At 36.7% G+C, this 25,803-nt stretch overlaps 1 protein-coding gene across 3 annotated transcripts in view; it reads right to left on the bottom strand.

Annotated features, from left to right (window-relative positions):
- Window positions 1-25,803, bottom strand: part of RBL2 (RB transcriptional corepressor like 2) — a 51,838-nt gene that overhangs the window by 6,393 nt on the left and 19,642 nt on the right. For 2 of the 3 annotated variants that reach the window (XR_009537314.1, XM_060132582.1), the window contains exons 9-22: window positions 21,827-21,993; window positions 19,553-19,662; window positions 18,735-18,838; window positions 17,511-17,648; window positions 15,874-16,038; window positions 15,244-15,355; window positions 12,121-12,390; window positions 11,641-11,921; window positions 11,365-11,541; window positions 6,639-6,710; window positions 5,796-5,901; window positions 4,622-4,827; window positions 3,845-4,009; window positions 1,339-1,510 (exon numbers count right to left, since the gene is read on the bottom strand). Coding sequence is in view for 2 of the 3 variants with exons in the window: in XM_060132582.1 (XP_059988565.1) it covers window positions 1,340-1,510; window positions 3,845-4,009; window positions 4,622-4,827; window positions 5,796-5,901; window positions 6,639-6,710; window positions 11,365-11,541; window positions 11,641-11,921; window positions 12,121-12,390; window positions 15,244-15,355; window positions 15,874-16,038; window positions 17,511-17,648; window positions 18,735-18,838; window positions 19,553-19,662; window positions 21,827-21,993 (2,244 nt within the window). In the remaining variant the exon portion in view is untranslated. Of the gene's footprint in view, window positions 1-55; window positions 852-1,338; window positions 1,511-3,844; window positions 4,010-4,621; window positions 4,828-5,795; window positions 5,902-6,638; window positions 6,711-11,364; window positions 11,542-11,640; window positions 11,922-12,120; window positions 12,391-15,243; window positions 15,356-15,873; window positions 16,039-17,510; window positions 17,649-18,734; window positions 18,839-19,552; window positions 19,663-21,826; window positions 21,994-25,803 lie in introns of those variants that run through there. The other variant, XM_060132581.1, reaches the window with a different exon arrangement.

Genomic DNA, 25,803 nt, shown 5'->3' with positions numbered 1-25,803 from the left:
TTTGTCATTTATGCAGGACATTAAATACGCTTTTCTCAATATAACTAAACAAAGATTAATTTATAAGTGCTTTATTGAAAAATACTTATTTTCATATAAAATTACAGTAGCAGTAAGTATCTTGAGAGGTTTTATAAATATTTTTGCAGAACACTATTCTAATTGAACAGTGTAAGTAAGTTCCATATTTCTTTCAGAGCAATATGAAGTTACCTAGTAACTTTGTTTATACTGATTCAATTTACAATTGAATTTTCTCCCTAATAAGATTATTCATTCAACTTTAAAACTGCTGGAACAATAGTGATTAATAAAGGTATATATAGATAATTCAGTAGCTGTTAAATTAACATTTTCTAATTTGTATAAATGGTACTATGTACTAATAAAAACCTAAATTCTCCAATCTATTTTTTAAACTTCCAGGAACACACCCAAAGATATTTAAAATATATCACCTTAATAAAGACACACGTCTTTTGGATAACTACCTCCTAAAGGAAGAGGTCATAATTTTTCATAATCTCTTAATTCAACTTGATTTAAACTCTTTACTAGCCAGCTGATCCCTATCAACAAAAAATGGAGAATTTAAAACACATGCCCAAAAGGTAGCTATTGGGGCTTTAACAATTTTTAAAAAGTACAAAAGCATCAAAGAAGATACTGAATTAAGTTCAGCCTAGAAGTTTTGTACTTAATGAAGTTCACATTGTAGAAAGTGCCATTGCAAATATACAGCAAAATCTGGGTTCCAAAATCATGCTTTATACAGCCCTAAAGTGCCACTTCTTATACAGGTTCACTCACACACTGCACACCAGTCAAGCACTTGTCACACTGCACCACACCTAATGGGGAGAGGGAAGAATTACACAAAGGGAATGGGAGACTGGACTAATAACCTAGGACCTTCAAATCTGGGCGCTCTACCTTGTCACCTTTTAGGAATGCAAAAATCTTACACTCCTACCAAGTGTTTTAGGACAAAAATACCTACTTTTGCTTTTCATGAGGGCCAGGTAGGAATGAATTAGCGTGTTCCAGCAGAGGAACTGTATTTCAACAGAGACCTCTTATACACACATTTGAGTGCGCTCTGTTTTCTGCAATTCTTGTAGTAGCTTTGCCAAAGAGTTAAAAAAAAAAATCCAAGTTTGGATTCTAAGCAGCCTTGATGGCAAGCACTGAAAGGTAGGGAAAAAGCCAGTTGGGATAAGTAAAAATATCCTAAGGATACTGGAAGGATTAAGGAAAAGAGCCCCATAATCCAGCATGCATTACATGATGCTGCTAAACAGAGTTTGTGAAAAGACAGTTTCAGTACAACAGACTAACCTCAGTGGGAACCTCGGTCATTAGCTACATCTTGGAGACGGCGTAATAAGGCAGAATGATTTTCTGGGCAAATTCTTTTTGCAGGTGATTCACTTCCATCTTCCAGAAGAATCCCTCTCTTTTTGGTTGGCGTTTCTCCTGTCCGTATCATACTGTTAATTTCTCTCAGTCTCTGGGGGGGCAGGGGGTTAAAAATAAATATAAAAACTTTAAAATTCTAATACACATAGTTCAGTGTTAAGTCAAAGAACCTCAAATAAGTTAAGCAGTTTATCTTGAAGAGTTTGAACATCTTTATAGAGAAACGTACTACCAAATTTTATGTCCTTCCAATTTCACTTCTCAGCTGCCTGACATTGATGACTATCTGGGATAGAGGCAGAGTATTTCTATTTTTTAACAAGCTCCAGAGGTGATTTTGATGTAAGCTTTTCCACAATGTAAGAGTTCACAAATTTATGATTTTTTTTTACAAAAGTTATAGAGCATCACATTGTTATGCCACATTTAATCAGTTTCATACATTTCCATTTTCTTTTTAAAAAAATAGCATGACTTTACACAGTATTAGGCCATTTTTCCCCCAGTCTAGTGTTACTCATTTTTTAACAGCCATGGAATTTCACAAGAGAAGCCTTAATTCCCTAAGGCATCCATTGTAGGTAATTTATTAGTATGATCTAGAATTCTAGAATGTATTGATACTAGTTACATGTCATCCTTGGGAGAACTGAGAAAAATTCAGGCCAGTTATTTTCTGCATTCTCTGGTTCACATGAAGAACTCGGATTGAGAAAAACTTCGCCAGAGGGCTAGAGAGACTGGATTTATTTATAGGTGCCTTCAGCACTAAGTTTCTCCAAAGCCCCAAAAGTTAGCTATTGCATTATTTTCTGGTAGTTAAAAAAATTTTTTTTCATGTGCTGCTAATGTCATTGTCCATGTTTCCTAGTGGAAAGCATACTGAGCACATTTCATATGCATTTATTATAGGAAATTTCAAATATATACGGGAAAGTAGAAGTGTATAGTGAACCCTCACATGACCATCACCCTACTTCAACAATTTTGGCCAGTCTTATTTGATCTATACCCCTCATTCATTTCTCACCCCCCAGATTGTTTTAAACCAAATCCTAGATATTTATTTTACTTTTATTTTGAAATAATACACTTTTCTGAGGTTTTAAATAAAACCACCAGTTTTTCATTATCAGTATATGCACCTTCTCAAATTTCAACCATCTTAAGAAAGCTTTCCTCTGACTGACTCTTCTACTCTTTGCCTCCCTAAGTCTGCTCTGCACTTCCTATCTCTAGTCTCCCATTTACTTGAATATTCCTTAAATTGTTAATTGTATACACTAATTGTATAAATGTTATTTGTATATAATGTGTATACATCATTATATTATGAATATACTGTGCAGTGTATAATTGTGTACCTTACTATACATAACACATTAATATACATTAATGTAGAACATACATTTATACATTGTACATTAATATGTATAAATTTACAGTACAGTCTGTATAATCTAGTACCATCATCAATACCAAAGACATTTAATAGAAATTTAAAGATAAACATTAATGTTAAAGTCAGTATTCAGTTTTCCCACTTGTCCCCCAAATATCCTTTATAGCTGTGCTTTTCTATGCAGGATCCAATCAATCATCATGCCTTGCATTTGGCTGTCATGTCTGTTTAGTCTCCTTTACTCTAGATCAGTACTCTCCCTACCATCTATCTATCATCTATCTCTTCATGATACTGGCATTTTTTTGAGAGTCTAGGCAATGTGTTATATATGTGTTTTTCCTAAGCAATCTTTATAAATACAAATATCACTTAAGGACCTTTAAGATGTAGGTGCACTCCTTAACATAGCATATGATTCCTAGGGATCTAGCCTTACTGCCTCAAGAACTTTGTTTCCCTTCCCTTATCTGCTTCATCCTGGATGCCCTTCCTTCTACCCCTCAGCAATCTGCTAACTTTTCATCCACTAAGGCTTCACTCAAGCTTCCCTCCCCATTGCAGACTGAGGAAGATGCTACCACTTAAATCTGTGCTAATGTAACACTGTCCAAGTGTCCAAAATGCCCATTTCTCCCCTTAGACTGAGACACTTCCTGTCCCAGAAGGAGGCACTTAGTAAATAAATCAGTTAAGGGATCCAAATTTTCCTTCCCTAACTGAAATTTGGAATTTTAAAAGTTTTACAAATGGAATAAAAAAATAAAATTCCAGATTTATAGCAGAATATTCAAATGTACAAATAGGAAATGGGAGGAATGAAAATCCAGATCCCTTACCCTATCTCCAGCTCTAAAGTTCTCCCCCAAAACCCTTGTTTTTTTGCTGCTTTGGGACTTACTGGTCACTCTTCCTTGACAGATCCCATCACTCATGTGAGTACTGAGGGTTTCCCAAAAACCCTGTTTCTAGAATCCTAAGCATTTTGGGGTTAATAAAGGCCAAGATTTATATTAGGCTCACCTTTGAAGGACTGTTGCTGAAGTAGTAGAAAATCTTTTCTCGAGGAGAAAGCATTGCTTCATTTTTATGCGGGGATATGTACACAGGATGATTTTGAGACAACTGTATTCGGCGAGGAGAGCCTGTTCTTACAAACGGATAGGGAGAGAGTGGAGGAGCATCCATCTGTTTAACAAAAAAAATTTCTAAGAAAGGTAAACGAAATTTCTAACCAGGTGCTTTTTTTTGAAAATGGTTATTTTTATTGAAAGAGTGAAGAGGTATAATAAACCAGTAGCTTTATGAATGGTAGATAGTGATGTATTAGTGGCAAAAATTTAACCTAAAGAAAACCATACAAATAGCAAACATCTAAGTGCTTTCTTTGTGCCAGTCACTGTTTTAAGCATTTTAAATACATTATGTAATTTAATCCTCACAACAACCCTATAAGCGAGGGACTACTTCTAGTCCCATTTTATATATAAGGAAACAAGATACAGAGGAAGTTAAATAACTTGCAGGGTCACCACAACTGGTAAGTTTTGGATAATTTGAACCTATGCAATCTGTCTCATATTACTATACTTTGTAGGGAATCCAAATATCATCTTGTTTAATGCTTCACAACAGTAGAAATAATGTTGGTTAAGCCCATTATTTGTTAGAGACTTCCTTAGTCTTACTTAACAAAAAGAATTATTTGTAAAACTAGTTTACACAGAAGCAGCTCAAACATAAGTGATTCCTCATTCCTCACAAGTGAAAAAAGTGTGAAATGATCCTCATCAAACTTACTGCATTTGCCTGTGAGTACTTCATGGCAAATGTTTTAATTTGTTTTATGTAGATGTTGTTGTAGAACTGAATAAGGTCTCCCCTCTCCTCCTCTTCCACATCACTGTTGGCACCTGTGAGACGAGTAGGTGTAGGAGGGGCACTGCTAGGCTGTGGAACTGGCAAGGTGCTGCTTGACCTCATGACAGGACTGGAGTCTCTACTGGCTATAACCGGTGGAACAAAAAGTGTTAAACAGGAAGACTGCTAGTGCAGATTGCTTTTAAAAAGAAAATTCAGTAAGATAAGGTTGAATGGCTACCTGCTCTACTTACTGAACAGCAGCAAATGGGCACTCTTATTCTTCATACCAAGGAGCAAAGCACAGATAAGATATTAAATACTAACTTCAGGGCTTCCCTGGTGGCGCAGTGGTTAAGAATCCGCCTGCCAAAGCAGGGGACACGGGTTCAAGCCCTGGTCCAGGAAGATCCCACATGCCACAGAGCAACCAAGCCCGTGCGCCACAACTACTGAGCCTGCGCTCTAGAGCCTGTGAGCCATAACTACTGAGCCCACACACCACAACTACTGAAGCCCACGCACCTAGAGCCCGTGCTCCGCAACAAGAGAAGCCACCGCGATGAGAAGGCCACACACCGCAACGAAGAGTAGCCCCAGCTTGCCGCAACTAGAGAAAGTCCATGCACAGCAACAAAGACCCAATGCAGCCAAAAAGAAATTAATTAATAAAAAAAAAATACTAACTGTACTACCATGCTATTAACGTAGCAAGGGCTTACTGAGTAGTTTTCATTAATTTATACCAAGCTTTCTAGGACCTGAGCCCTGCATTAAGTAGTATAAACCAACAATTAAGGATAGTGTTTCCATAGCATGGTTTCTGTTGACATGCCACATTTTTCTCGAACTCAAGTTAACAAATGCCTGCCTTCTCCATCCTTTGCTAATCCCTCTAGAGAAAAGTGTTATGCACAATGTGCCTCAAAGCCACGGGATAAAGGACAAACAGCTCTGTGACTAAATTTAGAATTTGGTTTATTGTCCAACAAATCTTTTGCCAATAAAATATTTTCATAGTTTCTACAACAGTAATTTATTAATCCTTAGTCCTAGGCCTAAAAAATGAGAAGCTTTTAATTTCATTTTATAAGTTCATAAAGATCCCACTTACTTCTGTCTTTGTTTAGTTCTGTTGGAGAATTCTGATGACTTCTGCTGTCACTGCTGCCAGAATTTCTTCTTTTCCTTTTCCCTTTTATCAGAACACTTCTATACACCTTTAGACAGGTCATGAGGAGGGAACAGAAACGAGTTATTTATTGAGCACATCCTAGACTATGTGACTTTGACATGTTATTTAATTCTCACAACTCCATATAGTAGTAGTTTTCCTACTCGGGAGGTTAATAAATGCAGCCAAGGTTACATATCTATTAAATAACAGATACAGGATTTACATCAGGGCCTGTCAGGCTTCAACTTCCAAGTACTGCCTACAATACTACAGAGCAGTAATAATATGCAATTGTAAAATCAAGTCATTCTAAGTCAAATGTCAATACAGAGATCTCACATACCTACCTACCTCTTGAAACAAATGAATAGCATTAAAGGTAAAATGAGTTTTAAAATTTCACTTAATGCCATTTTGGTTAAATGTACAGCGTTATGTTTCCTAAACCAGACTGAATTCAAGGTGACACAGAATCCAAACACCTTCCTAATTTACATCTATCTTGTGATTATCTGAATTAAAAAGGAATCAGTTATTTCACATCATTACCTTTTGGTGAAAAGAGAACTTAAACTAATCAAGATGTGTAGCTGTCTGTTAATCAAGATGCGTTGCTATCTGTCAATAATTAAATAAGATTAAAATAAAGACTTCCCTTAAAGTAGAACCTTAGTTTTTTATCCTGGAGAAAAGGCCACAGAATCAACTGTAGTTAACTTTTTTGTATGCCTCAAAGACTGATCTTTATTTTCAGCCATGAGAGAAAATGTAGTAAGTTACCTGGCTCCGGGCCTGTGGCTGAGTCCTATAGCAACGCATAATATTCTGGAAGGACTTGTCTTCTTTTGTGACCTGGCAAAGAATAAGAGTTCTCTGAGAGAGAATGTGACTTCCAGCATAATACTATGAGATGGTCCGTGAACCTGCTCCCCAGTGAAACTGGTGAAAATTATATTAAAAAACATCATTTAAAGCCTCTGGAAATGGCCCTAAAAGGCATATAACAAATGAAGAAATATATATTCAAGAAAATCTACTGAAATTCAGTAACAACAGAGGGAATAAATGGTATTTGAGCCAAGACCTAGAATAAAAAATTATAGTAACAAAAAATTCATCAGAGGAATGAAACACTAGATTTGAACTGGCAAAAAACATTTAGCAAACCTGAAGATGGAGTTGTGCAATCCAAAGAACAGAGGAAAAAAAAGAATGAGGAAAAATTAACAGAGCTTCAGAGAAATGTGGCACACCAAGAGAGTGTGGGAGTACCAGGAGGAGGGGAGGGAGAGGAGTTGAAAGAAATGTTCCAAGAAATAAAGGCTGAAACATTCCCAAATTTATTTTAAAAACAATCTATATATCCACGAATTTTAACAAATTCCAAGTAGGACAAATGCAAAGAGCTCCATACCAAGACATAGAGTAAAAAAGCTGAATGCCAAAGAAAGGGAGATTATCTTGAAAGCATCAAGAGAAAAGCAACTTTTTGCTTACTAGGAAACTCCGATAAAGTAACAGAAAACTTCTCATTAGAAACCATGGAAGCTATGAGACGATGGACAAAGTAAAAACTAAGGATCCAGTATCCAACAAGGTTATCTTTCATAAATGAAAGTGAAATAAATACAATCTCACATAAACATAAAGAAAGAAAATATGCTGCTAGCAGAACCATCTTACATGAAAATACTAAGGAAAGTTCTTCATAATAAAAGTAAGTGACCCCAGGACTTCCCTGGTGGCACACTGGTTAAGAATCCACCTGCCAATGCAGGGGACACGCGTTCAAGCCCCGGTCCAAGAAGATTCCACATGTTGCGGAGCAACTAAACCCGTGCACCACAACTACTGAGCCCACGCGCCTAGAGCCTGTGCTCCACAACAGGAGAAGCCACCGCAATGAGAAGCCCGTGCACTGCAATGAAGAGCAGCCCCCACTTGCCGCAACGAGAGAAAGCCTGTGTGCAGCAACGAAGACCCAACACAGCCAAATAAATAGATTAAATAAATAAAATAAAATAAAATAATAAAAGTGACCCCACACAAATTCAAATACAAGTGAAAAAACAAAGAGCAATGGTAAAGATTGTTATGTAACTGGAAAGGCAATATAAAATGCATATTTCTTAACTGATTTTTTAAAAATTGTATAAAACAACATACATACATGAAGAAACGTGATATATATATTTGCCAAAAACAGCACAAAGGAGGAGATTAGGAGGAAAGCTATTCTAGGCTGAGGAAATGACTCCAGATGACAACTCAAATCCCCAGGAACCAACAGAGAGAAAAAAGGTAAATAAGTAAATAGTGAATAAGGTTAATATGATAAAAGCTATAAATAAATACTTGCACTCCTTTCTTGTCTCAGCTCCTTTAAAAGTCATAAAAATATTAAAATAATAACAATGTTTTTGAATTTATAACATTCATGGATATAATATGTATAACAATATTACCACTGTATAACAAAAAGGAAACAGTTACATAGAAGTAACACTTCTATATCTCACTGGCATTCAGTTACTATAAACTTGAAGCTGGCTTTCATAAGTAAAGATGTATATGTGGGGGTTGGAGGAAGTGGGGAAATGCTGATCGAAGGGTACAGATTTCCAGTTATAAGATGAATAAATTTTGGGGAACTAATTTGCAGCATGATGACTATAGTTAACAAACTGAATTGTATACTTGAGAGTTGCTAAGAGAGTTGATCTTAAATATTCTTACTACCAAGAAAAAGTAGCTGAGTGGTAATCACAATGCAATATATACATGTATCAAATCATCACACTGTACATTCTATACTTATACAATGTGATATGTCAATTATATATCAATAAAGATGGGGCAAAAAAATGGAGGGGGATAGAGCAAAAAGAAAAAGTATATGGTAAGCCTCAAAGAAACCACTAAGAAAAATAAAGTTTAAAAGTCATCACTGAGGGCTTCCCTGGTGGCGCAGTGGTTGGAAGTCCGCCTGCCGGTGTGGGGGATGTGGGTTCGTGCCCTGGTCCGGGAGGATCCTACGTGCCGCAGAGCGGCTGGGCCCGTGAGCCATGGCTGCTGGGCCTGCACGTCCGGAGCCTGTGCTCCATGGCGGGAGAGGCCACGGCAGTGAGAGGCCCGCATACCGCAAAAAAAAAAAAAAAGTCATCACTGAAATTAAAATGCCATGAATGCACATGAAAATGAAAGCAGTAAAGGAGGAAGAGAGTATCTGAAAGACATGAGACATATATAAAAAACAAAAAGTAAAATGATAGATGTAAATCCAGTTACAACAATTATGTTAAAATATGAATGGATTAAACAACAAAATCAAAGGCAGAAATTGTCCGACTAGATAAAAAAAGAGATCCAACTCCCTATATAAGAGACACACTTTACATTAAAACAAACAGATATGAAAGAAAATGATGGAAAGAAGGTATATCATGCAAACAGCAACCCTAAGAAAGCTGGGTGGCTATACAAATATCACACTATAAAACTGACTTTAAAACAAAAAATAAAAGTTACTAGAGATAAAAAGGGACATTTCATAATGATGAAGGGTCAATCCATCAGAAAGGTACAACGATTAAAAACACACATGCAAAAAAACAAACAAAAAACACATGCACCTAATAACAGAGTACCAAAATATATGAAGTAAAAACTGACAGAAATGAAGGGAGAAATAGGCAATTCAATAATAATATTTAGAGAGCTCAATACCCCACTTTCAATAATGGATGGGTACTAGATAGAAGATCAACAAAGAAACAGAAGACTTTAACACTATAAAAAACACTAAAAAACCTTACAGACATCTATAGAACACTCCACCCAACAATAAAATACACATTCTTCTCAAGTGCATATTGAACATTCTCCAGGATAGACCATATGCTAGGCTACGAAACTTCAATAAATTTAAAAGGATTGAAGTAATTAATACAAAGTGTGTTTTTTGACCACAATGGATTGAAACTAGAAATCATTAACAGAAATTTGGGAAACTCACAAATATGTTGAAATTAACACACCTAGATAACCAGTAAGTCAAATCAAAAGAGAAATCAGAAAACACTTTGAGATGAATGAAAATGAAGACACAACATACCATAACTTATGAGATGCAGCTAAAGCAGTGCTTAGAGGGAAATTTATAGCTCTTAATGCCTATAGTAAAAAAGAAGAAAGATTAATTACCTAACCATTCATCTTAAGACACTGAAAAAAGAAGAGCAAAAACTAAGCCTAGGGAATTCCCTGACGGTCCAGGGGTTAGGACTTGGCACTTTCACTGCTGACGGCCTGGGTTCGATCCCTGATCAGGGAACTAAGATCCCACCAGCCGTGCAGCACAGCCAGGAAAAACAAAACAAAACTAAGCCTAAAGCAAGCAAAAAGAAGGGAATAATAAAGATTAGAGCATAATAATAAATGAAACCAAAATCACGTTCTTTGACAAAATCAACAAAATTGATAAACCTTCAGCTACACTAAGATAAAAAGAGAGATTGTTAAATTACTACTGACAAAGAATAAAAAGGACTAAAAGGAATATTATGAACAACTGTGTGCCAACAAATTAGAAAGCCCAGAGGAAACAGACAAATTCCTAGGAAGACATACACTACCAAAATTGATTCTAGAAGAAACAGACAATCTGAATAGACTCATAACAAGAAAAAGAATCATCCATCAATAAACTACCCATAAAGAAAAGCATAGGTCCCGAACGTTCATTGATCAGAAAGTGAAATATGGTTAAGATAGCAATATTCCCCAAACTGATCTACAGACTCAACATAATCTCTATCTGAACCCCACCTGACTTCTTTGTGACAAGAAGTCAGAACTGACACATTCATAAAGAATTTCAAGGGATTTAGACTAGCCAAACAAACCTTGAAAAAGAAGAAAAAAGTTACCAATGTTAAAACTTGAAACGTTTGTTTTAAAATGGGTAATGTTATGTGAGTTTCGCCTCAATAAATTATTTTAAAAAACAAAGTCAGATAATAAAAAGTGTTGATGAGAATGTGGAGAAATAAGGACCTTCATATACTATCAGTGGAAATGTAAAATGGTGCATTGACTTTGGAAGACAGTCTGGCAGTTCCTCAAATAAACATAGAGTTTACCCTATGACCCAGCAATCCACCCTAAGGTATATACAGAAGCGAAATGAAAAGATGTCCACACAGAAACTTGTATACAAATGTTCATAGCAGCGTTATTTATAATAGCCCCAAAGTAGAAATAATCTAAATGTCCATGAATGGTAAACAAAATATTATATATGCATACAATGGAATACCATGTTCCAACATTGACTGTGGTGATTGTCACACATACCTATGAATGTACTAAAATCCACTGAGCTGTGCGTTTTAAATGAGTGAATTATACGATATGTGAATTTTATCTCAATAAAGCTGTTAAAAGTGTTCTGAGAGTAAGGAAGTAGCATCTTTACTTTTTCCTTTAAATTCCTAATGGTACTCACCTTTGCCATCACATAAATGGCACACATTAACAACTGGTCCAGATGTCTGTCCATCATAAGTTCAGGACACTGAATTATGGAGAATTCAAAGCAGGTCCAGATTTTTTTCCTCAGTTCATCTGAAATATCCAATTTAGCACAAAGGTCCCGAAGACGGACACCTGCTAAGTGATAAACCTAGTAGATAAACAAAAATATCTCAAACTTTGTTTATCTAACCCTTGTATTTCCCAAGCTCTAGAACTGGTAAGGTACATTTTTCTTTAGAAAAATTACCTTTCTAAAGAAAAGCGATAAAGAGCTGGTCTTCCTGGGTCTAATATTGCTGCTGGTTAAAGGTAGGCCTTGTTTCTGCTGTTGTCCACCTGGGGAAATCTGTTGAATGGCCACCTGACCAGGGACTTGCAAGGTCGTTCCTGTCACCTGTTGAGAGCTTAAACTTCCAGCCAGGGCCTGAGCACTGAGGGGCTGGATGGAGCCAGTCACAGCTTGTGCCTGCCCCCCAACATTGACTTGGACTGGGAAGAATGTTATTCCTCCATTTTCATTGGCAATGCCTAGAATTTGTTTCAGAGAAAAAAAGCATGAAGAAAATGTTGATACTATAAGATTCTCCAGGCGGAGGTTTTCAATTATTTCCCCTCCCAACCCCTTTCCCCCACTCTTCTCTCATATCATCATTCCAGCCAAATTTCGAGTAACTTTCTAATAAGTGCCACAGAGAAGGAACGTAATATTCAACTCTGCCTTCCTTACCTTGTACAGGAATAGTCACTGTTTGTCCATTGTTGGCTGTGACAGTGGCTGTTGCCATGGTGACCAAAGTCTGTCCAGGAACTGGTGTGACAGAAACAGCTTCCCCAGATACATTCTGCACAGGGACAGCATTGACTAGAGGCTGTGGGGGGATGCGGCCAGGTGTCCCTCCATCAGTGGGGCTATCATTCTCAACAAATAGCCGCCTTCTGGTAGAGCTGGCTGTTGGGGAGCTGTACCTATCGTATAATGTGGTTGGAGACGTTATGCCTAGGGTTAAAAAAAAAAAAATCATTTAACTCAAGGAGACAGATCTGACTTCCATCCTAGAAGTGATGTTCACAACTAATTAGTGTTTGAAATACTATATAATCAAAAAACAAAAATTACAGGAGTCACATCATAGCTACATTCAATGAATGAAAATTCAACTGAATACTATTAAGAGCAAAATTTAAAGGAAGGATTTTTCTCTATGTGTCTCACAGTGTTCCCTTCTTCACTCCACCTTTTGCTAAATCAAACTAGACTTTGCCCTCCACTACCACAGGGTCCTGAGGACTGAGGGGCAATTTAAATAATTTTCTATTTTTCTACCATATTCAATTTCTACAGAACACTCATGTAAGATGTGATTTCACTGTAAAGACACTACTTGATAAGACTTGATGGATTTGATATTACTACGTATCATCTGGGAGCATTTACCCCGTTTTATGCATTTTCATCTTTGTCATTTTTTACATGTAGAAAGTTACTAAAATTCAATTCGGTTCTTTAGCAAGAATGGATATACATGTTTTGGATTCAATTCAGCTTAGTTTATTTTTTTTTAAACAACTTTACTGAGATATGATTCACACATATTTCACCCACTTAAATTGTACAATTCAGTGGTTCTGGGTATATTACTAGCTTTCTAAAATTGTGGTAAAATACGTATAGCATAGGACTTGGCATTTCACCCGCTGTTAAGTGTACAGCTCAGCGGCACCGCATTCACAGTGCTGTGCAAACACCAACACCATCTTTTCCAAAGTTTTTTCAACATCCCACACAGAAACTCTGTTAATCATTACAGTTAAGTATTCACCCCACTGTCTGAATTTTTGAGAGGCATCCCTTTCCCTCTTCCATGTCCAGCTGTAAAAACTGCACATCACTGGGTTTTAAATATTAAAATCTATGTAGGGAGTTCATAAGAGGACTGACAGGAGCAGTTCTGACAGACTGCGGCTTAACATTATAATTTCCTGGTGATACAAAAGCAAATAAATGTACTAGATTTATATTTGGAACAAAGCTGCAGAGTTAGGAAGAATACACTAATTATGATCATTATCTCTGGATAAACAACAAGGTCCTATTGTATAGCACAGGGAACTATATTCAATATCCTTTGATAATCCATTATGAAAAAGAATATGTATAACTGAGTCACTTTGCTCTACAGCAGAAATTAACACAACATTGTAAATCAACTATACTTCAATAAAATTTTTTTAAAAGTGTTTCAAGGACTTCCCTAGCGGTCCAGTGGTTAAGACTCCATGCTTCCAACGCAGGGGACACAGGTTTGATCCCTGGGTGGGGAACTAGGATCCCACATACCGCAGAGCATGGCCAAAAAAAAAAATAAGTGTTTCAAATTACGATCATTATCTCGTAAAATATTAAAAGACCTCATGAAAATGGAGAAGTGATAAGTGATAAGTACAAAAAAATGAAGTTTAAAGTCAAGTCCTAATCCATTGATTAGGGAAGGAAAAACTCTACAGAAATAGGACTGAGGAAGACCAGCTATCAGATCTATGGGTCTGAGTGGATAATAAGCAGAAAAATAAACCATTAAGCCTTTATGCCTCCTCTTTCAAAAATGAGTAAGTTTTCATATAGATCATCCATATTCATTGAGTATGCACTGACACAGAGTGATTCCTCACTCTGATTCCTCACTCTGATCAGTTTTAAGTGATTCCTTAAAACTGATCTTTCTTCTATAGCCAGTGCTTATCAATTACATTAAAAAGTTGATCTAGAAACAAGAATGTCCTTCTAATGGAATTCAAGGATTTAGAACTCTCTGGATTTACAGAATTGCTTTTTTTAAAAAGTTGTTTTATCTGATGTAAACAAACGTTGCACCTGGCAGATGTTATAAAGAACTGCCTAAAATGTAACCAGATGAAAAGCAAAATTTCCCTTTTCTGTACCTCAGGGCCAGCAATGCTGTTGTATTAACCAGGGTAGCACTGCTCAACTGACAAGAGTCAAAGCTGAACATGCTTGGGAATTCCCTGGCAGTCCAGTGGTTAGGACTTGCTTTCACTTCCACGACCCGGGTTCAATCCCTGGTCAGGGAACTATGATCCCATAAGCTGCAAGGTGCAGCCAAAGAAAAAAAAAAAAAAGCTGAACATGCTCAGGCCATTCAGTCCTCTTAACTCAATGGCTCATCTGTACCTAATTAGATCATACACTCTACCTTTAAGAAGATTTTTCTGTTTCTTCCGATTTTAAAAGTAATACATATTCATCTTAAAAACTTTACAGAAATCACCTAGAATTCTATTACCCAACAATAATCATTAATAGTTTGGTTTTTCCATTTCAGCCCTTTTGCATGCTCATAGAAAAAAGATACACTTGGGCTTCCCTGGTGGCGCAGTGCTTGAGAGTCCGCCTGCCGATGCAGGGGACAAGGGTTCGTGCCCCGGTCTGGGAAGATCCCATGTGCCGCGGAGCGGTTGGGCCCGTGAGCCATGGCTGCTGAGCCTGCGCGTCCGGAGCCTGTGCTCCGCAACGGGAGAGGCCACAACAGTGAGAGGCCCGTGTACCACAAAAACAAAAACAAAAAAAAAAAAAAAAAAAAAGATACACTTAATAAATAGGAATCACATTACTATACGGCATTCTATCAATTTTAAAAGACACTTGACTTTTCACGCATTTTCCTGTGTTCTTTAATATTTTTCAAAAGCGTTAAAGTGATCCATGTGGTACTATAATGTACAGAACACTTTCTTCTATATACACCCTACTAACTTCACTTGTAGTTTTAGATGGAATTTAAATCTCCAGATGCTAGGCCCCAAAATACTTCCCTTAATATTTTAAACTTACTTCTTCCAAGTCCTCCAGCATCAGCACGAACTTCACTCACCCTTCTGGGAGTCAAAGGGGAGCCAGCAATACAAATTTCATCCGCTCTTTCCAGGTTCTGAGGTGGCATGACCTATTAGGGAATGTTTACACAGAATGCCATTATTCAAAAGAGTATTTTAATTAGAAATATAATAATAATCTAAGGCAAAAGAAAACTATCTTGGCTCATCAGTTATTCCACCTAAATAAAATCCCCTGTCTTTTCCACTTTCATACTGAAGTTAAAAAAAATTCTGGCAGGCTTAAAATATTCAAATCTAATAATTGGATACAAAATATAAATTAACCTTCATTACTGATTTAGAGAATTAGACAACCATTTTAAGGTATTGAAACTTGATTAGAAAATCAAGAAAGAACACTGAACTCTTACTCTGTCACTGAAACCTTGGGGCAGTCACAAGTTATTTCTGACTCTTGGTTCCCCTTAGATATAGGGGTGATTGTACCAAATTAAACCCAGCTATTACCCTCCCATACTTATGAGGAAGATGCTAAGTTTAACTGTGGTCGGTGAAAGAGAATTATGAATAGACTATATATTGATATACTTTTATCATAGAAAGATGTTAACATCTTTTCACGAACCTCTTCACACGTAGGAACTCTGTTTTCATTGTCTCTAATTCTGTCCCAGAGTGGAGACTCTGGTTTCCATGCCAAATGATCCAAGATCTGTTCTTCAATCTGATTAAGGTGTTTTACCACCTCTCTACAAAGGCCATCTTCTGCTCTAATGAATACTTCTATCACCTGAAATTTTAAAAAATGTCTTGGTTTGTTTAGTAACAATTATTTTTTAACAAAAAAAATTGTTCAAGTGCAAAAGCAAAATTGGTAAACTTATTTAAGTTTTTTTACATATTTATAGAAACAAAAAAGTCAATTTATCAAAAATTACAAGTTTAAAGAATAGTACTATTTTGAAACAGGTGCTCTTCCTTTCACTATCTTTATAAATAATTATTTAAACTGCATGTATGAATTATATAAAATCTTTTGTATAGTGATACATTTCAAAAAATCTTTAAATTAAAAATTTCAAAAATCTTTAAAAAACATGCCTTGTCTATTGAGATTAAAAAACATTACTCAAAATTCGTATTTATTTTTTTAATATATTTATTTATTTATTATTTTATTTTTGGCTGCATTGGGTCTTTGTTGCTGCTCATGGGCTTTCTCTAGTTGCGGTGAGTAGGGGTTACTCTTCACTGTGACGCACGGGCTTCTCATCGTGGTGGCGTCTCTTGTTGCGGAGCACGGGCTCTAGGCGCACGGGCTTCAGTAGTTGTGGCACGCGGGCTCAGTAGTTGTGGCTTGCCGGCTTAGCTGCTCTGTGGCAGGTGGGATCTTCCCGGACCAGGGCTCGAACCCGTGCCCCCTGCATTCACAGGCAGATTCTTAACCACTGCACCACCAGGGAAGTCCCAAAATTTCACATTTAAAAACTCTGAACATTCAGTTTATGCCACTATAAAAATTAGTTTTGACTACTATAGGAGAATTAAATCCATACACTAAATCAATATTAAGAGGGAAACCAAATCAATGCTATAACTCTGTGCTTCTATATAATATGTGAAAAGGAATTTTTTTTTTTTGAAAGACACTTTCATTTAATTTTCATAAAATAAAAAAGAAGGTTGTGGGGATTTCCCTGGTGGTCCAGTGGTTAAGAATCTGCCTTCCAATGCAGGGGACGCAGGTTCGATCCCTGGTCGGGGAACTAAGATCCCACGTGCCCGCAGGGCAACTAAGCCTGTGCACCACAACTACTGAGCCTGCGCACCTCAATGAAAGATCTCTCATGCCACAACGAAGATCCCGTGTGTCGCAACTAAGCCCTGACGCAGCCAAATAAATAAGTCAAAATTTTTTTTAAAAAAAGAAGGTTGCTATCATGATTAGCTAGTGATATGTTTGCTACTTTTCTAAAACCTTCTTAGCTCATAAAATGAAAGTATTCTAAAAGACTTTATCAGACAAAAGGAGGAATTATATGAAACTTTTACACAAAATAGGTCTATACAATACATTGAAAGAATATATATAGTTCTTAAGACTCCTATTTCTTCTCTGCTCCCCATTTAGAGTGGAAATTATTAAATATGTAATTAAAAATAGAAGAAATGTACTCATATATTAAAATGAATTAGATGGCTAACCACAGGAAGTAGATCTCATCCACAATTTCCTCATCAGTTTCAGATTTTTAAAAATACCTTGTAAAAATGATAAAGTGGTACATCAAATATTTCAGTAATACATGGAAAATTCCCAGGAGGCTTATAAGAAAAAGTGACGACCTCAAGGCAGCAGGCCAAGAGCGATCTGTGGAATGCATCTTGTTCCAGAATGCCCTATGAAAAAAAACAAAGCTTGAACATTTAGAAACCTTTATATACCCTTCTGTATGTTTTCAAAATAAAAAAAACTGTCCTAAAACAGCCTTTTAAATTCCTACAACCATATACAGCCATATAATATTTTTATTGAAGTACAGTTGATTTACAATATTATATTAGTTTCAGGTATACAGCCTAGTGATTCAGTATTTCTGCAGATTATACTCTAAATAAAGTTATTACAAGATAATGGCTATAATTGACTGTGTTATACAATATATCCTTGTTGCTTACCTATTTTTATACACAGTAGTTAGTATATGTTAATCCCATACGCCTAATTTGCCCCTTCCCCCTCCCCTTTGATAACCTAAGTTTGTTTTCAATATATGTGAGTCTGTTTCTGTTTTGCATAGTTTTTAGATTCCATATGTAAGTGATATCATACTGTATTTTTCTTTCTCTGTCTGATTTATTTCACTAAGCATAATAATCTCTAGGTCCATCCATGTTGCTGCAAATGGCAGAATTTCACTCTATTTTATGGCTCAGTAACATTCCATTGTATACACAGCCATATTTTTATATAGAATAAGAGAAGTGTAAATAGTTACAAGGAGTTAGAACAATTATTTGTCAATTTTACAATTTTCTCTAAAATTTATTTAAAAATTAATTTTAAAAAAATTATTTTTATTGATGTCATTAAAAGTAATATCACTTGTACAATCTAGAAAAATTATCTTAGCCAAAGATCAATGGTTGAATGTTTATGTTAAATTCCTATATAGTCAATACTCAATTTATTCTATACATGGCTTGAATTAAAACTCTATGTTATTTAAAAACCTCAATTAAGGTTAAGTCTGAATGTTTTAATCCTTGACTACAGAGTCTTACTACCCACAGAAACTGCTGCAATGAGAAACACTAAGTGGGGGACTGGAGGTAAGAGGACTCAGAACACAAGTTTTCTTAGATGCCAATCTTATTCCCTCAAAGCCATATATTATTTTTTCAATAATGGCTTTTTTTTGGTGGGTGGGGCTGAAAGGAAACTACATTTTATTGTGGTGCTCAGTACATTAGCTATTTACTCACAGATAAATCCATGTCTCCCAGTCTTTTTTGTTCCTGCTCAATAACAGATTCTAACACTTTATAGTAAAGCATCTCTGCAAAACGAAAATGTTTGCTGGCAATTTCTGCATAAATAATAAAAAACACAAAAATCACATGCAAAGAACATAAATATTGGGGAAAATGAGGATCCATCCCATTCCCTACAGCAGAATAAAATTTAAAAACCAACCCAACACTTCATATACATGCACTTCCTACAGTTGCTATTTCAATCATCCCTAAGATTCCTTAATTTCATCTTCATGGTAACACTGAAATTTTTCTAAAATTGTGAAATGAAGTTTGCACATAAAAACTGCAATAGCATTCCATCAAGATTCACACTTTTTTTTTTTTTTTGTATTTTGAATAGAGCAGCTCTGTGCTAAGACATATGTAATTGGTTTATTATTCTACTCCTACTTGGTATTCATACTTCATGACATCAAACAACTCCAATGGGTCTGGGCATGTAACAACTATTATATTCTGTCCTTGTTCTTATCATTTTGAAGAATCACTATTGTTCTATACTGAAAATCCAGCCTACAAATGAAAACCAAAGATTTTTTTAAAGTGCCAGAAGTCCAACATAATAAAGATTATCAGTCTAAAATTTCTCTCTTATTGAGAATGGCCCAGAAATCAGTTGGTTGACAGAAAAATTGGACATCCATATTCTGGCCCTCAGTCTAAAGTCAAATTTTTTCTTCATATTTCTGACTCGGTTTCCAAGAAAGGAATGCATGTAGTTAAAGTTCAAAGATGAGAGCAATATAGATAATATTAAGCCTTACCTTTAGCACAATTACTGATATCCTCATCTGGCTGGGAATGCTGAGAATATATTTCATACATTTCTTTCAATCTGTTGGCTATAGCCTGGGTTGGATCTCTGGAACATGTCCTAAAAAAATAAGAAGAAATTATCTGAGTTAAAGGTTTTGTCAAGTCACAAAGTGATAAACTATTTACAACTCTGTAATTTCAGAGTAATTTTAACCTGTAAATATAAAATACTTCAAATAGAAACTATACACTTCCCTATTAATCCAGGAGATCCCATAATTCCTTATCAAAGGTGTTAGTATTACCATTTGAATGAAAAAATATTTCTTTCATGGAGCTGTACCTTTTACTGCAGTTAAGTTTAGGAACTTTGACCGGTGCCTATTTGATGTGCATGACCCACCTAGCCTACACATCTGCAATCACTGATGACAAACAAAACTGCCCTCAACTGTTTCCCTAGAGGGCAGTACAACTCTTATTAAGAACTCCTAGAAAAAAACAGAATGAAGGGGTATATGATCTATACTACAACAAACTTATATAAATCATTACTGGCATTCTACATTTTTTCCTCTAAAATGAAGTTTATTTCATTGATTTTTTTTTTTACTAGAAAGGCAATATATGTTCAATGCAGAAGCATAATACAGATGATCACCATGTGGGCTTCTGTAACAACTATGTCTTTATCGCGATCATAAACATAAATATTCTCTATAAAAATGCAGCAAGTTTATAAAATTATAAAGGAAATATAATCAATTATAATCCTGGTAGAGATGGCTACTGAATATCATATGCAAGCAGAATTTTATTTATGAACATACACAGAGGTTACAAAAACAGGACCCTTTGGTTTTACCTAGTAGCTACTGGCAATATTTAACTCCACTAATGGTTATTTAAGATTAAAGAAGCTGCTACTCCTAGTTAGAGACTGTAAAGAGATCTGGAAGACATAACAGTTAAGACAGGCTTCTAAAATGTATTTATAAAATGCTTCTGAATTCTAGGTAAACAAGGTCCATCTGAGAAATATGACTTAGGAAGAGGCCATACAGACAAACCCTGTTGGGTGTCAATCACAATCAAGTTTATGAATAAAGTAGACTTCATGAAAATGTACAGGAAAATTAGTCAGCCTTGGTATTTAATGAGTCTAGCTATGAGTGGGAAATTATTTTATGTTTATACAGAGCTTTCTTACACCACATCACCAGAAATCAAATTGGCTCCTATAGAGTCTACATCATTAAATCATAAATTTTTAGGAACAGGAGCAGTCTTGGAGGTAATTTTGTCAAATAAATTTGCCAAAAATTATGCACAGGTAATGAAATTCAGTCTATTGTGTTTTTCACTAATGCTCCCTGATATTCCTACTAGTATCAGACAGATCAAAGGAACTAAAGGTAGTTGACTTCCTTCTCAGGCTAAGGGTGTTTTATAAAACTTAGAAAGTTACAGTGGTTTTACATTGGTTATGAATCTAACTGGCTATCTTTTCAAATCTGACCAACCCTTCAGAAATTTGCTCAGGTCCAATCCTCTTCCTGAAGCCCTTTGACAAACACCCATCTTTACAGATCCCCTGCTTCCCTGAAATCTTAAGAGAGAACAACTGGTAATAGATAGTTTGGTGCTTTATTCTACACTGTCTAGTGTTATTAGTTACTATCTCCTGAACTATGTTAAAAAATAATCGAGAGCTATGGACTGAATGTTTGTGTTGCCCCCCTCCTTACCCCCTGCCCCAAATTTATATGTTGAAATCTAATCCCCAATGTGATGGTGTATGGAGGTGGGGCATTTGGGAGGGATTAGGTCATGAGGGTGGAGTCCTCATGAATGGAATTAGAGCCCTTATAAAGGAGACCCTAAGAGCTCCTTTGCCTCCTTCTGCTACATGAGGACACAGCAAAAGACAGCTATCTATGAACCAGGAAGCAGTCCTCACCAGACACTGAATCCGTTAGCACCCTGATCTTGGACTTCCAGCCTCTAGAACTGTGAGAAATTTATTTCTGTTGTTTATAAGCAGTCTACCATATTCTGTTATAGCAGCCCAAGAAGACTAAGATACTGAGAAAAAAAGGGTCATTTTCTATTCATACGTTTTATATTGCTATGTCCTCTAAGGACTAACAACAGAACTGAGCATGCAATTGATATAAAATTATCAATGGGTGAATTAAGGCACAAAGGGTGAAAAATTAAAATAGAAAATTGGAAAACAGTCAACAACCAAATCTTAGAAGACAAGAATGGCTCAAACTAACCTTAGAATCTGTTCCAGTTTCTCACTTGGTGCATTCCTGAGGCCTGTGAGCATGGTGTGGAGACGACTCAAGCTATGTGTAGCTGTAGAAACTGGAGTCACACAAGGGCTGTTACCCTTAATGTACCTCACACCAGTAAGTGGGGTAGAGATCCTAAGTGCTTTAGACTAAAGAGGAGGAAGAAGAACATTATTTTAGGTCAAAAAGACCTAAACTACTTTCAATTACTTCATGAATGGGAATTTCAAGCTAATCAGAACTTTATATTATCAATAAATATTAGTGATTTCTGTCATTATTCTTGGAATTTAAACGTTACACCACCAAGAGCCACGACTATCCATGTGAAATTGTGTGAAAGAACAATCTGCACTTTAGACAACTAAGAAGTTTGTCTCTTAAAAGTTAAATGTTTATGGGAATTCCCTGGCAGTCCAGTGGTTAGGACTCCACACTTTCACTGCTGAGGGCCCAGGTTCAATCCCTGGTCAGGGAACTAAGATCCCACCAACCACTCCGTGTGGCACAGCCAAAAAAAAAAAGTAAAAATAAAAAAAAAGGTTAAATGTTTAAGATAAGGCATAGTTCCCTATTATTCCTCCTTCAAAACTTAAGCTTGGGGCTTCCCTGGTGGCACAGTGGTTGAGAGTCCGCGTGCCGATGCAGGGGACACAGGTTCGTGCCCCCGTACGGGAAGATCCCACATGCCATGGAGCAGCTGGGCCCATGAGCCATGGCCGCTGAGCCTGCGCGTCCGGAGCCTGTGCTCTGCAACGGGAGAGGCCACAACAGTGAGAGGCCCGGGTACCACAAAAAAACAAAAACTTGAGCTTGAAGGCAAACATAAGCCTGAAAATATTAAGGCTATCTCTGACAAACAGAATTTCACCGTTCCCATCTACTGCTATTTTTGTAATTACTCAAAGATTGACAAAGGAAAGCTGAGAATAAATCTGGCCCAAATGAAATCCATGATTTAACAAAAGCTCATCTAAATAATCAAATTTGGACTGTCCTGGTGGCGCAGTGGTTAAGAATCCACCTGCCAATGCAGGGGACATGGGTTCAAGCCCTGGTCCGTGAAGATCCCACATGTCGTGGAGCAACTAAGCCCGTGCGCCACAACTACTGAGCCTGCGCTCTAGAGCCTGTAAGCCACAACTACTGAGCCCATGTGCCACAACTACTGAAGCCCACGTGCCTAGAGCCCATGCTCCACAACAAGAGAAGCCACCACAATGAGAAGCCCACACAATGCAACAAAGGGTAGCCCCAGCTCGCCACAACTAGAGAAAGCCCATGTGCAGCAACGAAGACCCAACACAGCCAAAAATAAATAAATAAAATAAATTTATTAAAAAATAATCAAATTTGCTTCACAGGAGGATAAAACAAACATTCTTAGATGCAGAATACAACCTGATGCAGAACAGCCTTCTTCAGTCTTCTTGCCCTTCTTTACCTTTAGTTACTAGAACCTATCACAGTTCTTCCCCCCAAAGCAGACAGATCTTCAGAGAAATAAGTTTAAGTGAAATTCTTGAACACAAATATGAAAAAGATATAGCTTAACGTCAAGAATTTAAGCATGAATACATAGGCTATAAATTTAAGAAAACTGAAATCGTATCAAGTATCTTTTCCGACCACAACGCTACAAGACTAGATATCAATTACAGGAAAAAAACTGTAAAAAATACAAACACATGGAGGCTAAACAATACACTACTTAATATCCAAGAGATCACTGAAGAAATCAAAGAGGAAATCAAAAAATACCTAGAAACAAGTGACAATGAAAACACGACGGCCCAAAACCTATGGGATGCAGCAAAAGCAGTTCTAAGAGGGAAGTTTATAGCAATACAATCCTACCTTAAGAAACAAGAAACATCTCAAATAAACAACATAACCTTGCACCTAAAGCAATTAGAGAAAGAAGAACAAAAAAACCCCAAAGTTAGCAGAAGGAAAGAAATCATAAAGATCAGATCAGAAATAAATGAAAAAGAAATGAAGGAAACGATAGCAAAGATCAATAAAATTAAAAGCTGGTTCTTTGAGAAGATAAACAAAATAGATAAACCATTAGCCAGACTCATCAAGAAAAAAAGAGAGAAGACTCAAATCAATAGAATTAGAAGTGAAAAAGGAGAAGTAACAACTGACACTGCTGAAATACAAAGGATCATGAGAGATTACTACAAGCAACTATATGCCAAAAAAATGGACAACGTGGGGGCTTCCCTGGTGGCACAGTGGTTGAGAGTCCACCTGCCAATGCAGGGGACACGGGTTCGTGCCCCAGTCCGGGAGGATCCCACATGCCACGGAGCGGCTGGGCCTGTGAGCCATGGCCGCTGAGCCTGTGCGTCTGGAGGCTGTGCTCCGCAACGGGAGAGGCCACAACAGTGAGAAGCCCGCGTACCGCAAAAAAAAAAAGGACAACCTGGAGAAATGGACAAATTCTTAGAAATGCACAACCTTCCGAGACTGAACCAGGAAGAAATAGAAAATATGAACAGACCAATCACAAGCACTGAAATTGAAACTGTGATTAAACATCTTCCAACAAACAAAAGCCCAAGACCAGATGACTTTACAGGCAAATTCTATCATTTAGAGAAGAGCTAACACCCATCCTTCTCAAAATCTTCCAAAATATAGCAGAGGGAGGAACACTCCCAAACTCATTCTACGAGGCCACCATCACCCTAATACCAAAACCAGACAAAGATGTCACAAAGAAAGAAAACTACAGGCCAATATCACTGATGAACATAGATGTAAAAATCCTCAACAAAATACTAGCAAACAGAATCCAACAGCACATTAAAAGGATCATACACCATGATCAAGTGGGGTTTATCCCAGGAATACAAGGAGTCTTCAATATACGCAAATCAATCAATGTGATACACCATATTAACAAACTGAAGGAGAAAAACTATATGAACATCTCAATAAATGCAGAGAAAGCTTTCAACAAAATTCAACACCCATTTATGATAAAAACCCTCCAGAAAGCAGGCATAGAGGGAACTTTCCTCAACATAATAAAGGCCATATATGACAAACCCTCAGCCAACGTCATCCTCAATGATGAAAAACTGAAACCATTTCCACTAAGATCAGGAACAAGACAAGTTTGCCCACTCTCACCACTCTTATCCAACATAGTTTTGGAAGTTTTAGTCACAGCAATCAGAGAAGAAAAGGAAATAAAAGGAATCCAAATCGGAAAAGAAGAAGTAAAACTGTCACTGTTTGCAGATGACATGATACTATACATAGAGAATCCTAAAGATGCTACCAAAAAACTACTAAAGCTAATCAATGAATTTGGTAAAGTAGCAGGATAGAAAATTAATGCACAGAAATCTCTGGCATTCCTATAAACTAATGATGAAAAATCTGAAAGTGAAATCAAGAAAACACTCCCATGTACCACTGCAACAAAACAAATAAAATATCTAGGAATAAACCTACCTAAGGAGACAAGAGGCCTGCATGCAGAAAATTATAAGACACTGATGAAAGAAATTAAAGATGATACAAATAGATGGAGAGATGTACCATGTTCTTGGATTGGAAGAATCACCACTGTGAAAATGACTATACTACCCAAAGCAATCTACAGATTCAATGCAATCCCTATGAATCTACCAATGGCATTTTCACAGAACTAGAACAAAAAATTTCACAATTTGTATGGAAACACAGAAGACCCCGAATAACCAAAGCAATCTTGAGAAAGAAAAATGGAGCTGGAGGAATCAGGCTCCCTGACTTCAGACTATACTACAAAGCTACAGTAATCAAGAGAGTATGGTACTGGCACAAAAACAGAAAGATAGATCAATGGAACAGGAGAGAAAGCCCAGAGATAAACCCACGCACATATGGTCACCTTATCTTTGATAAAGGAGGCAGGAATGTACAGTGGAGAAAGGACAGCCTCTTCAATAAGTGGTGCT

The sequence above is a fragment of the Lagenorhynchus albirostris genome, chromosome 19 (assembly GCF_949774975.1).
Source record: "Lagenorhynchus albirostris chromosome 19, mLagAlb1.1, whole genome shotgun sequence".
Lineage (NCBI taxonomy): Eukaryota > Metazoa > Chordata > Mammalia > Artiodactyla > Delphinidae > Lagenorhynchus > Lagenorhynchus albirostris.
This window is presented reverse-complemented; position numbering and strand designations above follow the sequence as displayed.